At 47.5% G+C, this 17,942-nt stretch overlaps 1 protein-coding gene across 1 annotated transcript; it reads left to right on the top strand.

The window, feature by feature from the left end:
* Positions 1–181: 181 nt before the first annotated feature.
* Positions 182–2,107, top strand: LOC136751692 (olfactory receptor 2AT4-like). Its single transcript, XM_066707485.1, has 3 exons — positions 182–600; positions 844–1,095; positions 1,984–2,107. Exons 1-3 carry the CDS (start codon positions 182–184, stop codon positions 2,105–2,107), a joined length of 795 nt encoding a protein of 264 aa, XP_066563582.1.
* Positions 2,108–17,942: the final 15,835 nt, after the last annotated feature.

The following is a 17,942-nucleotide window of genomic DNA, read 5'->3' as shown; positions in this document are numbered from 1 at the left end:
GCGTCCAGTTTGAAGAAATTTGAATTTTTCATTTCGTTAGCACAGCACAGTTGCTGGGAGCAAATGGTCACAAAATGCTGACTCTCAAAAGCCGGGTAATAGGTCTTCATAACTAAGCCAGTGTCCCGCTGCCCTCCCAGCTGCCCATCCTCTCTTCACAGACCCCGTGTGGCGCTGAGTCATGAGCGACCCCAACACCTCCCTGCCCTCTGCTTCCCAGTTCATCATTGTGGGAGTGCCAGGCCTGCAGGAGCACTACACCATACTCTTCTTCATCTTCCTCCTCCTCTTCCTGGCTACCATCCTGGGGAACCTGCTGATCGTGGTGCTGGTGTCCCTTGACCCCCGGCTCCACACACCCATGTACATCTTCCTGTGGAACCTGGCTGTCCTGGATGTGCTGCTGACCATTACCATCACACCCAAACTGCTGGCGGTGCTGCTGGGCCACAACAGCATCTCCTTCACAGGCTGCTTTCTGCAGATGTACTTTTTCATTTCTTTCTGTGCCACTGAAGTATTCCTCATGGCGGCTATGGCTTACGACCGGTACGTGGCCGTGGTGAAGCCGCTGCATTATAACGCTGTCATCAGCACCAGGTTGTGCTTCATGATGATGGCCACAGTCTGGGCAGTGGGCTTCCTTGTCCCCCTGGTATCTGTGGTCCTGGCCAGTTCAGTGCCATTCTGTACCTCCAACTATGTCTTACATTGTTTCTGTGACTACCCCACTGTAATGTCTCTAGCCTGTGCTGATGTGACAGCCCAGGTGAATTTTGCCCTGTTGATTGCCATGGGGTGTGTTTGGGTGTCCTTTTTTTTTGTGTTGTGGTCCTACTGCAGGATCATAATATCGGTGGTGAAAATGAGATCCATGGAGAGCCGGAAGAAGGCCTTCTACATGTGCTCCTCCCACATAGTGGTGGTGGTGCTGTACTATGTCTCTGAGGCTGTGGTGTATATTGGGCTGAGAGTGGACAGCATTTCCCCCATTGGACGTATTTTCATCGGTGCGGTGTACTACTTCCTCACCCCCTTGGTCAACCCCATCATCTACAGCTTAAGGAATGAGAAGATCAAGGCAGCAGCTCAGAGGTACTTTGGACTCAAGTCTGTCCTTCCACACGATGCCAAGAACACTGTCAGGGTTGCCAAATAAAACTCATTCTCTAGATTCTCTATGTCCATTCCAGAGCAGTGACCAACCCAATGCCTCTGTAAATCCCTCAACAAAGGGGTTTAAAAACATGTTTTTATTGTACGTGTTTTTTTAATAAATATTTGCTATTTAGTATTATTATTATTATTATTATTATTATTATTATTATTATTATTATTATTATTATTATTATTATTATCATCAATATATGTGCTAGTAGATATGTCTTTTAAATTGCAAAACTATTTGTAATTAACTTAGCAGACATTCCTAACCAAGGCAAGTTACAGTTGAAACAGAATACTTCACAATTAATCATACAGTAACAACAGCTACAATATACCAGGTTATAATTTAAGTGTGCACGTTTCAGTCATGGTGTTTATGGACGCATTTATTAAACCAGTCCTTACCCAGTGGGCACATACCAATCAGATATCAAATTGATGTCAATGATGTGTGTCAAAACGATATCACATGACAGTCAAAAATGAAAATTAGATTGATATCAACAGTGATATCAAATTGACATCCCCTAAATTACCTGCTTTTATTATATGTTGATATAAACCAATGCATAATAATAAGACAGAACACAGAAATTAGGTCATGTTTTTTATTGTACATGTTTTTATTCTTTGCTTCACAAATGTTTTAAACTGTAGCACCACCACGGCCATTGCCTTACTTGCGCTGCTTTGCTGTGGTGAATAACAATAGGTTATATCCACTAGGAAGTATCCCAAGTAGAACCCTGCTCAAGAGTCCGCTGCGGTCACTAGTCGTATCGTTCGTTTTCTCCCGCATCACATTTCCTGTGACAGAGCTTTCGACCCGTTCGGGGTATCCGACAGTAGTGGTCAGCACCCCCCTGAAGGGGTGGTGGGGCAGAGTGGAATTGGAGGGACTGGAGTGGAATCCTTCAGGGATGCCCCTGCGGCTTCGTAGGGGGCTGCTGGGGGTCTCCTCGGCCCTTAGGTCTACAGCGGAGAGCCTATTCTTACCCCTCCCCTGCGGCTGGCTTCGATGGCATTGTTCAGGCTGCGGGCCACTGGTCTGTTGTGGCCTCGGAGGAGGCTTCGCTGGTCTCGGCCACTGCCCATTGGGCTGTTAATAGCTTCACTGGTGCTATTGTGGCTGCCTCCTAGCCTGCTAGAGATCTGCATACTTTGAAGCTGTCTCCTTTGCTGTAGTTGACCGCTCAATGGAGACGTCCACCGTCTCACCAAACGTCTGGCTGGGGGTGATAGGAACATCGAGAAGCACCGCCTTCTCTGTGTCCTGGAGCTTGGCCTGCGTGAGCCAGAGATGGCGTCAGGCTGCTACCATGGCTGCGAGGGATCTCCCCATGGCATTCCCTCCCTCATGCAGCAAATCTGTCATATATGCAGACACAAGCTCCAGCTCCTCCACATCTCCCGCAGAATGTCACTCATTCATCTGACTTGCCAGATGTCCCATGTAGAGGACTAGGGTGGGCTGTGCGTTGGCAGCCCGGAACGCTGGAGTTTCAGTGGAATATACTTTCTTGAGGGGTTATTTGCCTAATAATGTGTTAGCCTGCACCAGTCTGGCCACTGAGTCTCCTATTGGTGGGAAGGATCCCAGCCCTTCTGGTCCGTACTCGCCGTTGCGTACAGCGCGTCTGCCTGCTTGGAAGTCACAGGAGCAGATGCTGGCTGGTTCCAGTTGGACTGGACAACATCCACATAATCCTCGAAGAGGGGCAAGGCTTCTGAGGGTCTAGAGGCTTTTTCCCTCATAAGTCTATTTCCCGGAACCTCCTCCTGATGGGACCAAGGAATCTCCACTGTCTCTGCTGCATGTCTCATCAGCGCCTTGAACTCTGCGCTCGGGCCCGTGAATTGCTCAGAAACTGAACTTGCATCCTCGATCTCCCCAGTGTAGGATGAAGCCATGTGGGAAAGCGTCTCCTCAGGCAGCGGCAGTAGCTGGGGGGGGAGTGGGGCCTCCTCCCCTGATGGCAGCCACGCCCACATGTTGTTCAGAATGCGTTGCTGACTGGCCAAGGTCACTGTCACTTCCCCAAATTGGCGAAACATCATGCTCTTAAACTCCTCCTCTTCTTCTCTCCAGGAAGGAGGTGCCCCTTGCCTTCTAGGGGGAGGGGACTGGCATGGTGAAACTTGCTGTGGAGTACAGCGCCGAGATGAGCGGGATTGGGACCATCTATCCCTAGGGGATCTCCCTCTGGGGGAGTGTGGTCTCCTATCTGGAGAATGCCTGCAAGGAGGCGGAGAGGGTGAAGCAGACTGCACCCTCGCCAGGGAGGCCCTGGATGAAGGTCGAAATGTCGATGTTGATGTCGAGAGGTCGACGGAGTAGGACGAGGTCGACAGCTGTGGTCGAGAGGTCGACAGCGGTGGTCGACAGGTCGACAGTGGTGGTCAAGGTTGACGCGTTTGGTCGAGAAATTGACAGTGGTGGTCAAGGTCGACGCATTTGGTCAAGAAGTCGAGAGTGGTGGTTGATGTCGATGCGTTTTGTTGAGAAGTCAACAGTGTTGTTCAAGGTCGATGCATTTGGTCAAGAGTTTCGTCAGCCTGGTTGAGATGTCGATGGTATGGTTGAGACATTGATAGTTATGTTGAGAGGTTGACAGATGTTGATGTCGAGGGAGGTCGGTTGTGTTACTCTCGATGTAACGAACAGAGATCGAGTCAACGTGGGGATTTCCCCAACCAGGAAATGGGAAGAGAAACGGGGGCGGGATGGTCAGCCGACCGTAACCGCAGGAGACTGCTCCAGCTGGAGTAGCATCGCTTTCTCACTCCTCCTTCACTCGAATCTGTAGGAAAAAATGGTACAGGAAGTAATGATCACATAGCAGAGCTCAATGGAGGGACCAAAGTTGGCTCTGAGCGAGACTCCCGCTATAGACTTACCTCCAATAGTAGTGATAAGACTCCAAAGAGCACAAGTGGATAGTTATCCCATAATCTGACTCCAGAGAGCAAGAGAGCACATTTCTCCAACTTTTAGTACGCACACAAGCCAACGAGACTAAAAGCAGTATCACTGGCAAGGTGAAACAAGAAATGGCAGGCAGCTACAGTCAGGAGGAGACTTTTCACAGACGCCGGGGGCGGAATACCAAAGTAGTCACTGTGCTGTTTGGTATCATTGTGTGCACCACAGTGAACATGGACCAGAGAAAGCAAAGGAGAGAGTTGTCTGAGGAGATCAGAGAGAAAATAATAGACAGGCATTTTAAGGCTACAAGACCATCTCCGAGCAGCTTGATGTTCCTGTGACAACAGTTGCAAATATTATTAAGAAGTTCAAGGTCCATGGAACTGTAGCCAACCTCCCTGGTGCGGCCACAAGAGGAAAATCGACACCTGATTGAACAGAAGGATAGTGTGAATGGCAGTAACTGAGATAGGTAAGAGGTACAAGCTGAACTCCAAGGTGTAGGTACGTCAGTTTCTGATCACACAATCCGTTGCTTTTTGAGTGAAAGTGGCCTCCATGGAAGAAGAAGACTTTTGAAAGAAATACATTAAAAAGCCAGACTAGAATTTGCTAAAATGCATATTGACAAGCTACAATCCTTCTGGTAGAATATACTTTGGATAGATGAGTCAAAACTGGAGCTTTTTGGCAAGTCACATCGGCTCTATGTTTGCAGATGAAAAAATTAAGCTATCAAAGAAAAGAACACCATACCTACAGTGAAACATGGAGGAGGCTTGGTTATGTTTTGGGGCTTCTTTGCTGCACCTGGAACAGGGTGCCTTGAATCTGTGCAGGGCACAATGAAATCTCAAGACATTCTGGAGCGAAACGTACTGCCCAGTGTCAGAAAGCTCTGTCTAAGTCGCAGGTCATGGGTCCTCCAAAAGGATAATGACCCAAAACACACAGCTTAAAGCACCCAAGAATGGAAAGGAATAAAACATTGGACTGTTTTGAAGTGGCCTTCTATGAGTCCTGATCTGAATCCTATTGAACATCTATGGAAAGAGCTGAAACTTGCAATCTGGAGGCACCCATCAAACCTGAGACAGCTGCAGCAGTTTGCTCAGGAAGAGTGGGCCAGACTACCTGTTAACAGGTGCAGAAGTCTCATTGAGAGTTACAGAAAACATTGCCTCTAAAGGTTGTGCAACAAAAATTAGGTTGAGGGTCCCATTATTTTTGTCCATGCCATTTTCATTTCTTGTATTATTTACAATATTATGTTGAAAAACAAAATCAAAAGCAAAGTCTGATTTCTGTTAAATATGGATTAAACAATGGTGGATGCCAATACCTTTTGTGAGTTTCAAGTTATTTCAGAGGAAATTGTGCATTCTTCATTTTATATGGAGGGGTACCAACAAATATGAGCACGTCTGTAAGTGTGATTACATTTTTAATTTTAATTAATGTAAAACCACATTATACACTCACCTAAAGGATTATTAGGAACACCATACTAATACTGTGTTTGACCCCCTTTCGCCTTCAGAACTGCCTTAATTCTACGTGGCATTGATTCAACAAGGTGCTGAAAGCATTCTTTAGAAATGTTGGCCCATATTGATAGGATAGCATCTTGCAGTTGATGGAGATTTGTGGGATGCACATCCAGGGCACGAAGCTCCCGTTCCACCACATCCCAAAGATGCTCTATTGGGTTGAGATCTGGTGACTGTGGGGGCCAGTTTAGTACAGTGAACTCATTGTCATGTTCAAGAAACCAATTTGAAATGATTCGACCTTTTGTGACATGGTGCATTATCCTGCTGGAAGTAGCCATCAGAGGATGGGTACATGGTGGTCATAAAGGGATGGACATGGTCAGAAACAATGCTCAGGTAGGCCGTGGCATTTAAACGATGCCCAATTGGCACTAAGGGGCCTAAAGTGTGCCAAGAAAACATCCCCCACACCATTACACCACCACCACCAGCCTGCACAGTGGTAACAAGGCATGATGGATCCATGTTCTCATTCTGTTTACGCCAAATTCTGACTCTAACATCTGAATGTCTCAACAGAAATCGAGACTCATCAGACCAGGCAAAATTTTTCCAGTCTTCAACTGTCCAATTTTGGTGAGCTTGTGCAAATTGTAGCCTCTTTTTCCTATTTGTAGTGGAGATGAGTGGTACCCGGTGGGGTCTTCAGCTGTTGTAGCCCATCCGCCTCAAGGTTGTACGTGTTGTGGCTTCACAAATGCTTTGCTGCATACCTCGGTTGTAACGAGTGGTTATTTCAGTCAAAGTTGCTCTTCTATCAGCTTGAATCAGTCGGCCCATTCTCCTCTGACCTCTAGCATCAACAAGGCATTTTCGCCCACAGGACTGCCGCATACTGGATGTTTTTCCCTTTTCACACCATTCTTTGTAAACCCTAGAAATGGTTGTGCGTGAAAATCCCAGTAACTGAGCAGATTGTGAAATACTCAGACCGGCCCGTCTGGCACCAACAACCATGCCACGCTCAAAATTGCTTAAATCACCTTTCTTTCCCATTCAGACATTCAGTTTGGAGTTCAGGAGATTGTCTTGACCAGGACTACACCCCTAAATGCATTGAAGCAACTGCCATGTGATTGGTTGGTTAGATAATTGCATTAATGAGAAATTGAACAGGTGTTCCTAATAATCCTTTAGGTGAGTGTATTTCTAAGGTGTAACAGTATACTTCCCATGGGAGCAAGATTTAATGTAAATAACTTTAATTCTTACTGTAACTCTACCTTGGTCACTTAAATCAAGTAAATCAAAAATAAATAAAAAAGTACTTAAAGAAATTAGGGAAATTATTTATAGGCCACTTACTCAAATATTCCAAATGACACTTAGATCAGGGGATGTGCCAACTGACTGGAAGACAGCAAATGTCATACCAATCCACAAGAAAGGGGACAAAACTGAGCCTGGAAATTACAGACCAATCAGTCTCAAATGCATCACGTGTAAAATGTTGGAAAAAATTATTAAACAGAAAATAGAGGAGCATCTCAATGAAAACCATATTCTTGGAGATAGTCAACATGGGTTTAGACAAGGCAGATCATGTCTTAATAATTTATTGGAATTTTTCGAACACACAACTGCAGCTGTAGATCATGTGAAAGCATATGATATGATATACTTAGATTTCCAAAAGCTTTTGATAAGGTTCCACACCTCAAATTGGAAGCTGTAGGCATTCAGGGTAATGTAAGTAGATGGATTATGAACTGGTTGATGTATAGGAAACAGAGAGTGTCGATTAGAGGAGTTGCTTCTAACTGGAGTGAGATTGTTAGTGGAGTTCCACAGGGATCAGTACTAGGGCCTTTGCTTTTTCTAATCTATATTAATGATCTGGACTCTGGGATAGTTAGCAAACTTGTCAAATTTGCTGATGATACTAAAATAGGTGGCTCAACAGATACAATCTCGGCAGCACAGGCTATTCAAAGGGACTTAGATAATATTCAGTTGTGGGCTGACACCTGGCAGATGAAATTCAATGTGGACAAGTGCAAGGTAATACATGCAGGTAACAAAAATGTCCACTATAATTACACTATGGGAGGAATAGAACTACATGAAGTAACACATGAGAAAGACCTAGGAGTTTATTTGGATTCCTCACTTTCTACATCCAAACAATGTGGGGAAGCAATAAAAAGGCAAACAGAATGTTAGGGTATATTGTCAAAAGTGTAGAGTTTAAAACAAGGTAAGTAATGTTAAGACTGTACAATGCACTAGTTAGACCTTATCTGGAATACTGTGTACAGTTCTGGGCTCCACACTTCAAGAAAGATATCAATGCTCTAGAAGCAGTTCAGAGGAGAGCAACCAGACTTATTCCAGGTCTGAAGGGAATGTCCTACTGAGAGACTGAGGACCTGAACCTTCTCACCCTGGAACAGAGGAGACTACGTGGGGACTTGATCCAAGTCTTCAAAATCATGGAAGGCATTGACCACATCAAACCAGAGGAGCTTTTCCAGATCAGCAGGGACACAAATGGAAATTGGGCTTCAAGGCATTCAAGACAGAAAACAGGAGACACTTCTTCACACAGAGTAGTCACAATCTGGAACAAACTCTCCAGCAATGTGGTTGAAGCTGAAAATGTAGGAACATTTAAAGTCAGGCTGGATAGGATCCTTGGATCACTCAGTTATTAATGGACACCAAACGAGCATGATGGGTTGAATGGCTTCCTCTCGTTTGTAACGTTTCTTATGTTCTCATGTTCTGAAGCATTTCAGTTTAGCTGAATTCAGACTGAACATTTTTTAAGTAGTAGTGTGAAGTAGTGATTAGGGCTCTGGATTCTGGAGCGCAGGTGGGGGCACTGCTGTTGTACCCTTGAGCAAGGTACCTTACCAGGTTCAGGCACCGGGGTCCCGGTGGATTCGTAGGTCATAGTAATGGTGTCCACAATCCGATGCGAGAGGCACTGCTTTGAAAGCGAGAGAGGAGGTCCGCTGCCTTGTTAGACAGGCCTGGGAGGTGAACTGCTCTGATGGAGCGGAACCGTGGCTGCGCCCACAGAAGCAGATGGCGTGTGACCAGAGACCTCCTTGCCTGTTGATATAGGCAACCACCGCTGTGTTGTCCGTCTGAACCAGCACATGTCTGTCCGAATGGGAGAACAGCAAATTCGAACGCTCGGCCCTTCCGTCTACACAATGGGGATGTGAAAGTAAGCATCTTTCAGATCCACCGTGGTGAACCAGTCGCCAGGCTTGATGGCCTGGGACATGGTGCGCAGTTTGAACATCTTGAAGTGCAACACCTTGAGGTGGCGGTTCAGGCGCCTCAGATCCAAGATGGGGCTGTAAGATATTATTTGTTAGAATATATTTTTCTATGGGAAATTCCATACCATCTGGTTTGGTAGAGGAAACAGACTTCCTCCCTTTTATCTGGTAGCCACTGGTAGCCTCTGGTAGCCCCTGGTAACCATATCTGTATGTCCAGAAGACCAAAAGGGACCTGTCCTCTTATTGGCTCCTAGCCAAATTCGAAATGACCCCCATTTCTAAATTACATTAGCATAAGGCACCCAAGTCATGGTGGTGGCAAAATGCTATTGGTTGGAAGGAAACCTTATAAAATACTGTTTATTTGGTTAAGTATTTTACATTTTACATGAATAAAAACAATTCAATTTTTTTAATACTTATGATTAAAATCTTTAAAATCAATCCTTAAAATCACTTAAATTTTTTTTAAATCTGTGATTTTAACAAGAACAAAAACAATTAACTTTAAAATAAACGTGCCCAAAACAACAAAACAAACGTGATAAAAGCAAAAACTGCTCACCAACAAAAAGGTCAAATACATTGAAAATAACTGAAAATGCATTGAACAAAATAAAGAAACAATTAAAAAGGAAAAAATAAAAAACAAACAAAAAAGGTCCAATGCATTTTAAATTAAACCCAAAACGGTCAATGTATTTGAAAAAAGAATATAACAAAACTATACCAAAAACCCTAAACAATGTGATTTAAAAACAACTAAATCTTTAAAAACAATTAAGATTCATTTTTAAATTCTTTTTTAAAAACAATCATCCATAAAATCTTTAAAAGATCTTGGACTCGGGCTCCAGCAGGGGGAACTAACCGTCCCCGGAGGTGGGTCCCATCATGGGATCCTGAGCTCCCCCAGATCTTGTATATGCCAGTTCTTGTAGGCTTCCTCCTTGCCCCTCTGATGGACCTCCAGATTGACATAGTCTCTTACGAACACCATGCCCCTCCGCGCGATGACGATCGGGTCCAGCTCCTGCTTGTTGAACAGACAGATGTTCCGTCCCTCCCACAGTGCCTGCTTCACTGCGCAGACGACACGCCACCAGCACCTCAGGGTAGATGTTGATATTCCCCTGGCCGGACCGTACAGGATCTGCTGGGCGGTCGCCCGCGCAGGAACGGCAAACCTGTGGAGGAATGGAGAAAACAGGAGCCAGACCCTGTGGGCGGAGGGGCACTCACTAAAGATGTGAGCCTCCGTCTCCTTCCCCAGGCAACCCTTATAGGGGCAGGTGTCATAAGGAGCTATGCCCCTTCTGTGCATGAACACTCGGGTGGGGAGACACCGACTCACAGCCATCCAGGAGACATCTTTCTGCGTGTTCGTGAGGCAAACGTGCGTAGCGTTAGCCCAGATAAACCGTCAGGTTTCGGGAGGGAAATCTTCTATCCAGCTGGTCTCCTGGGCAGATCTCATCTGGCTACAGATGGTCTTATAATCCCAGGAGGCCAGCACGACTTTATGGAGGCCTACTTCGAGCGCAAAGGCTCGGAGCGCCCTGTAGAACGGCGGGGGATCCCACGAGTGCGGCCTGGTGTTATCCATGGCGCAGAGGCCGAATGGTCTCAGGCTGCTGGCAAAATAAAAGCGGTTCATAAAACTCACTTTCTTGCCAGCAGCCTGGATGTTCTTTACCACATAGGCCAGCCCCTGCGCCTTTATCAGCTGCACAACGTCCGGGACCCCCCTGCCTCCATCCAGGGTACCCTTCACCATCTGTACTCTTTTCAGCCTCTCCATTTTGCTCCCCCAGACAAACCGAAATATAATTCGGGTCACTAATTTTGCGATGACCTTGTCTGGGGGGAAGATCATTCCTACGTAGAGGAGTATCGGGAAGAGGATGGCCTTTACGACCAGCACCTTACCAGCCATCGTCAAGGTCCTTGTGCTCCAGCCGTGGATCTTCCTTTGGACCTTCGCTATGACCTCCTCCCAGCTCCGGGTGCCCGTGTTGGTCCCGTCGATCGTGATCCCCAGAACCTTGATAGACGGCTTCACAGGGAACACGGTCGGCGGGCCCCGGCCGACAGGCCATGCCCTGGAGAGGTAGACCTCGCTCTTGGCCTTATTCACAGCGGCCCCCGTCGCCCTGCAGAAGCCGTCCAGCAGTTCCTCGACCCTGGCCACGGACGGAGCGTCCGTGCAGACCACGGCCACGTCGTCCATATAGGCCAGGGCCTTCAGTTGCTCTCCGCCGGAACCCGGGAGATGGAAACCTGTCACCCGGATGTCCCGGCGGATCGCCTGCATGAACGGCTCCAAGCAGAGGACGTACAGCAGGGCCGACAGGGGACAACCCTGCCGGACCCCCGACCTGACCGGAAATGGTTCGGTCAGGTGGCGGTTCACAAGGACCCTGCTGCTTAGGCCGCTGTAGATGATATTCACCCACTTCCTCAGACCAAGAGCGAGACCCATCCTCTCCATGACGAGCTGCAGGTATTCGTGGCCCACTCTGTCGAAGGCTTTCTCCTGGTCCAAGCTGATTAGGACCAGGGGAAGCCCTCTCTCGTTCGAGTAGGCCACGACATCCCTGAGCAGCATGGCATTGTCGGCCGCCGATCTCCCCCGGGCACCACAGACCTGGTCGGGACCCACTAATTGAGGGAGTGGCCGCTGCAGCCGGAGCGTCAGTGCTTTGGCCAGTATCTTGTAGTCGGTGCACAGGAGGCTGACTGGCCGCCAGTTCCTCAGATCTTTTTGGTCTCCCTTCTTGTGAAGAAGGGAGAGGATACTCTTCTTCATAGAAGGGGCCAATCTGCCCTCTCTGTACATCGACCCCAAGACCTGGCCCAGATCTTCCTTAAGCACCTCCCAAAAGATCTTATAGAACTCAGCAGGGATCCCGTCGGGACCCGGTGTCCTTCCAGAGTTAAGACTCTTTATCACCTGGGAGAGTTCAGTGGTGGTGATCTCTGGATCCTCCTCCTCCTCCTCGTCCCCCTCATTGCGGGACTCCAACAGGGACAGAAAGTGATGGATCAGATTTTGATCCACCACCTTCTGGTCGTACAACTCCCTGTAGAAATCCCGCACCACTGTCTCAACAGCCTCTCTGCCCTCCACCTCTTGCCCCGAGGAGTCGATCATGGAGGACATTGCAGGCCGCCTCTCCTTCGTTTTCTTGAAGAAGAAGCGGCTGCATTTCTCATCGTCCTCCATGATGCGGACCCTGGAAAGGACCTTGATCTTCTCTTGCTCCTCCCGATAGAGGGCGGAGAGACTCAGTTTGACCCGGGCCACCTCCTCAGCTAGGTCGAAGCCTCTGAGCTGTAAAAGACTCAGGCGCTGGAGGCGGGCGTTTAGATGGGAATATCTCGCCCGCCTCTCACGAGCTTTCCGTTTCCCCAGCTGAATGAACTAGCCCTTGGTTCTTTTCTTCACCATCTCCCACCACTCTATGGGAGAATCAAAAAGGTCCTTCAGGGTCCTCCACTCCTCGAGGCGTCTGCTAAAGGTCTTAATAACACGAGGGTCATCGAGCAGGGAGGTGTTGAGCTTCCAGACCCCAGGCCCCGACTCCCGTGTGCTCGGGATGAGCACCTCTGTCGTCAGGAGCCTGTGGTCTGAAAAGAAGACCGCCTCCGAAGACATGGCGGTCCTCTCCAGTGGCTTACTGAGGAGGACGAGATCTATCCTGGAGAAGGAGGAGCCAGAAGAACTCACCCAGGTGAACAAGGGGACCAGGTCCCGACCTGCGTCGCAGAGTTCAAAGTCCTCCACGAACGCAGCGAGGTCCCTGCTGGATCTATCGTTGCGGGGCTTACTCCGGTCTACATCCCTCAGAGCACAGTTGAAATCACCTGAAATGATAACTGGCAAGGTGCCGATCAGGAGCGGGCGTAGCTGAGGGAGAAAGAGGACTCTCTCTCTCTGGCTGGTGGGGGCATAGACATTGACCAGCCTCAATACAGCCCCCTTGTATTTAAACTCGAGGCTGGCCAGTCTGCCCGCCTCTATTATCTTAAATGTTTTAACTGTTATGAAGGGGTTTTTCAGGAGTACGGCAATCCCTTATAAAAGGGAAAACAAAGAGAATTTTAACTTCTTCATTCTGCAATGAGACACAAGAGAGAGCTTGAACTGGCCTGTTGCCTGGGCTGTGGTCTGTGAGCTGCGGTTGGGGGGCCTCCCCGCCGGCGAGCTGCCGCAGACTGCCAGCACTGCTGGGCCTGGGGTGCAAGAGGATAAACCCGGGCCAGCTGCAGGGACTGCTCCCTCTCTTGGAGGGTGCGTGTGAGCATCTCCTCCACAGAGGGGCCAAAGGTGAAGCCCGGCGAGAAAGGGGCATCCATGAGGTGAATCATGCCTGCCACAGGAACCCGCCATGCCTTGGACAGCCAGAGCTGGTGGCACGCCACTACAATGGCAGCCAGATATCGCCCAGTCGCCCTTGCCCACTGGCGCATCACTGTAACGAGCTGGTCAGCAGCCGCTGCTATCTCAGAGATAGGGGGCAGGGTTGGTGATGCACCATCATGCTCCGAGGGCTCTGCCAGCTGGGCCAAATACAGGGCCAGCAGGCTCTGAGTATTCCTGAGCCGAGCCACCTCCAGCCTCATAAGCCCTCTGGAGCAGCGTCTCCGTTACGCAACACTGCCTGTTGGGGCAGGCCAGGTCGCATGGCTCCACGGACAGTGGAGGCAGGGATACGAGCGCAGTTATGGTGGAATTTACCCAGGGAAATTCCACCAAGCCCATTTCTGCCGTGTCCTGGGACCTAGCATAAGCATCCCCTCTCCTGGCTAGGACGGGGGCTGTTGCCGGATGTTCCCAGGTGGCCCTCAGTTCTTTGAGGAGGTCAGGCAGCGGTGTGAGGGCCTGTGTGGGCCGCTGTGAACGCTGAGCCCTCTCGAATTTGGATCGTGGTGGGGCAGGATCAGAGGAGTTGGAGAGACTCCACAGCCCTCTGGATTACTGCCCAGAACTCCCGGTCCTGTCCCGTAGGAGCATCCACATTCAACAGAGGAGGAGGGGTGGATGCGACCAGCTCCTCCTCCATGAGCTCTGCCTCAAGCTCTGTGTCCGCATGCGGACCCAGAGACTGGCGGTCCTCTTCCCAGGTGGCCCATCCACTGCCCTCATCCTGAGATGGGGCAGACAGACTCCCCTCGGACTCCAACGGCGCAGTGTGAGCCGCCGGTGGAACGTCATGCTGTGGGGGGGGGGCTGCCTGCGCGGCCTGCGCGGCCAGGAGAGCACAGATTTGGTTCATCCTGCTGTTTAAGGAAAGCCCCATCACGCTCCCTGTCTGTGGAGCCTGACCTCTGTTGCCGACAGCGTGGCGGGGAGGAGGCAGGGGACGACCCAGAAGAGGGGGAGAGGGCCCGTGGGCATTGCTCCGCTGCTCTTCCCTGTCGGTCACGTGCACGGAGAACACGACGGCTGTTTTGTCCAAAAACTACTTGAAATGTTGACTCGTCGGACCACAAAACATGATTCCACTGTGCTACTTTAATTTCAGATGAGACCGAGCCCAGAGAAGTCGGCGGCGCTTCTGGACAGTGTTGATGTATGGCTTCTGCTTTGCATAGTAAAGCCTTAACTTGCATCTGTGGATGCAATGGCGAATGGTGTTGACTGACAAAGGTTTACCAAAGTATTCCCGAGCCCATCCCAGGATATCCATTACAGTCTCATAACGGTTTTTAAGACAGTGACGTCTGAGGGATCGGAGATCACGCACATTCAAAAGTGGTTTTAGGCCTAGCCCTTTACGCACAGAGATTTGACCGGATTCCTTGAAACTTTTAATTATATTGTGCACTGCAGAAGGTGAAATGCCCAAAATCCTACCGATTTGTCTTTGGGGAATGTTGTTCTCAAAGTGTTGGATTATTCGCTGACGCATCTGTTGGCAGATTGGCGAGCCTCGACCCATCCCTGCTCTTGAAGGACTAGGCCTTTTTTTTGCCTCACCTGTTTCGCATCACCTTCTTATTTCAACTTGTCAGATTGCTATTAGTCCTAAATTGCCCCTGTCCCAACTTTTTTGGAATGTGTTGCATGTATCAATTTCTAAATAAACGCTTACCTTCAAAAAACTATGCAGTTGATTAGGTAAAACATCAAATACCTTGTCTTTGTACATTTTTTGTTTAAATACAAGTCAAAGTACATTTACAAATCACTCCTCTTTGTTTTTATTAGCATTTTTCATACTGTCCCAACTTTCTCGGAATTGGGGTTGTACACTCACCTAAAGGATTATTAGGAACACCTGTTCAATTTATCATTAATGCAATTATCTAACCAACCAATCACATGGCAGTTGCTTCAATGCATTTAGGGGTGTGGTCCTGGTCAAGACAATCTCCTGAACTCCAAACTGAATGTCTGAATGGGAAAGAAAGGTGATTTAAACAATTTTGAGTGTGGCGTGGTTGTTGGTGCCAGACAGGCCGGTCTGAGTATTTCACAATCTGCTCAGTTACTGGAATTTTCACGCACAACCATTTCTAGGGTTTACAAAGAATGGTGTGAAAAGGGAAAAACATCCAGTATGTGGCAGTCCTGTGGGCGAAAATGCCTTGTTGATGCTAGAGGTCAGAGGAGAATGGGCCGACTGATTCAAGCTGATAGAAGAGCAACTTTGACTGAAATAACCACTCGTTACAACCGAGGTATGCAGCAAAGCATTTGTGAAGCCACAACACGTACAACCTTGAGGCGGATGGGCTACAACAGCTGAAGACCCCACCGGGTACCACTCATCTCCATTACAAATAGGAAAAAGAGGCTACAATTTGCACAAGCTCACCAAAATTGGACAGTTGAAGACTGGAAAAATGTTGCCTGGTCTGATGAGTCTCAATTTCTGTTGAGACATTCAGATGGTAGAGTCAGAATTTGGCGTAAACAGAATGAGAACATGGATCCATCATGCCTTGTTACCACTGTGCAGGCTGGTGGTGGTGGTGTAATGGTGTGGGGGATGTTATCTTGGCACACTTTAGGCCCCTTAGTGCCAATTGGGCATCGTTTAAATGCCACGGCCTACCTGAGCATTGTTTCTGACCATGTCCATCCCTTTATGACCACCATGTACCCATCCTCTGATGGCTACTTCCAGCAGGATAATGCACCATGTCACAAAGGTCGAATCATTTCAAATTGGTTTCTTGAACATGACAATGAGTTCACTGTACTAAACTGGCCCCCACAGTCACCAGATCTCAACCCAATAGAGCATCTTTGGGATGTGGTGAAACGGGAGCTTCGTGCCCTGGATGTGCATCCCACAAATCTCCATCAACTGCAAGATGCTATCCTATCAATATGGGCCAACATTTCTAAAGAATGCTTTCAGCACCTTGTTGAATCAATGCCACGTAGAATTAAGGCAGTTCTGAAGGTGAAAGAGGGTCAAACACAGTATTAGTATGGTGTTCCTAATAATCCTTTAGGTGAGTGTATATAAATACGACTATTATTGTAGTGTACTTTATTGTAGTGTACTATTTGTAGCCAAAACTGAAACCAAAAGCGCACCGAAACCCGGAGCATGGACGGAACAGTCAGATTAGCTATCATTAATAACTAATAATAATACAAATAGACACAGACAATAATAAACAGTGGTGAACAGCACAGCCGTGAAGCCAACCAACCAAATAATAATTGCTAAATAACAATAAGGGTCTAATGCACAGACAAGACACAGAGAGCTCACGTTCTCGGGTCCAGGAGAAATGGCAACAGAGTCACGTTTTATGGAACAGGATGTGGGAAGGGACCTGTTCTGAGTGACGAGCGCAGGGGCCAATGGCAGCTTTCATAGAATGACATTTTAATCAGGTTCCTACGGCAGTGTGCAGAAACCCCTCCCCCTTGGGCAGTGCTTCGGACTTGGATGATAACGTGTTCAGAGTGGAATGTCGCAGCAGAGCAGAGACACTGATCCCCTGCATTCCACTGCCAAAGCAGCTGCCATTCACACAGACTGAGCAGCGCTGAGCTCCAGCTGTGCGCTGTGTGTGTATCGGCACCATACCACTGGAAGCGTGGACTTTAAAATTGATTTGCAGTGTTGTTAGTATTGTAACACAAATACTGATTTATACAATACAATAAAACATTCCTACAGTATAGTAAATAAATTAGACAATAAAGTAAAATATAATATGTAATATTATATTCAGTGCATATTTATTTTCAGTTAAGTAGTGTGAACTGCAACACACAATAATTTTTTGAACTGATCAATAAATCGGTTTACTATTGGTCATCATCGTGTCCTGTTAAAACTGTGTATCTATTGCCAGGTGAATTGCAATGTTTACAGCACATTACTGTAACGTGATCAAGTACCAAGAAAAATAACTGCAGGCACAATGAAAGGCTGTTTTCATATGCCACTAACAAAACAATTATATTCGTGTTTTATAAATACCACATTGATTGTAAATAGCTTACAATGTAATTGCAAACAGTTCAGAAAATAATATTAAACACAAATACATACATTAAAAACAGCAGGGAATTCTTCACAGAAAATAAAAATCAACTTTTCATTTAATCGACACTTTATTTCAAGTTTTCTGAAAGAAGAAAAACAAAAATCACATTTGTTAAAGATAATGTAGCTCTACCTTCATGTAATTTGACCTCTTTTTGGCAAATTACAAAATAAGGAATAGCATTTCCTGTCACTCTCGTCTTCTCTCTCAACAACCGGTCAAAAATCCCCAAATCCCTCTCACAGCTGGCATTGGTTTTTGGAGCGGATTGCAGCTAACTGTGCAGCTCTGCCGATACCTCAGCATACCACCCATGCTCTAGGTCAGGGGTTCCCAATGTCTGGTGATGGAGGGCCAATTTCCAGAGGTTGCATGGGACGGGGGGGCGCAGTAGAAAATTAACCACCAATGAAAACTAAATATGTCCCAAATCATACCATTACCTATACATTCCAACCTATACATTTCTGGTAGCACACGTTAACAAGACTAGCTAGAATTAACTCCACTACCTGCACAGTCATGCTGTCAAAATCT

The sequence above is a fragment of the Amia ocellicauda genome, chromosome 6, assembly GCF_036373705.1.
Source record: "Amia ocellicauda isolate fAmiCal2 chromosome 6, fAmiCal2.hap1, whole genome shotgun sequence".
Taxonomy (NCBI): Eukaryota; Metazoa; Chordata; class Actinopteri; order Amiiformes; family Amiidae; genus Amia; species Amia ocellicauda.
Note: the sequence above shows the minus strand (reverse complement) of the source record. Positions and strands in the feature narration are given on the sequence as shown.

Excerpts from the sequence above, each read along its gene's own strand:
- LOC136751692 (XM_066707485.1), top strand. The coding sequence starts at position 182 with ATGAGCGACCCCAACACCTCCCTGCCCTCTGCTTCCCAGTTCATCATT. Across the intron at positions 601-843 it reads AACGCTGTCATCAGCACCAG|GATCATAATATCGGTGGTGA; the intron begins GTTGTGCTTCAT and ends GTCCTACTGCAG. Across the intron at positions 1,096-1,983 it reads ATCAAGGCAGCAGCTCAGAG|AGCTTTCGACCCGTTCGGGG; the intron begins GTACTTTGGACT and ends TTCCTGTGACAG.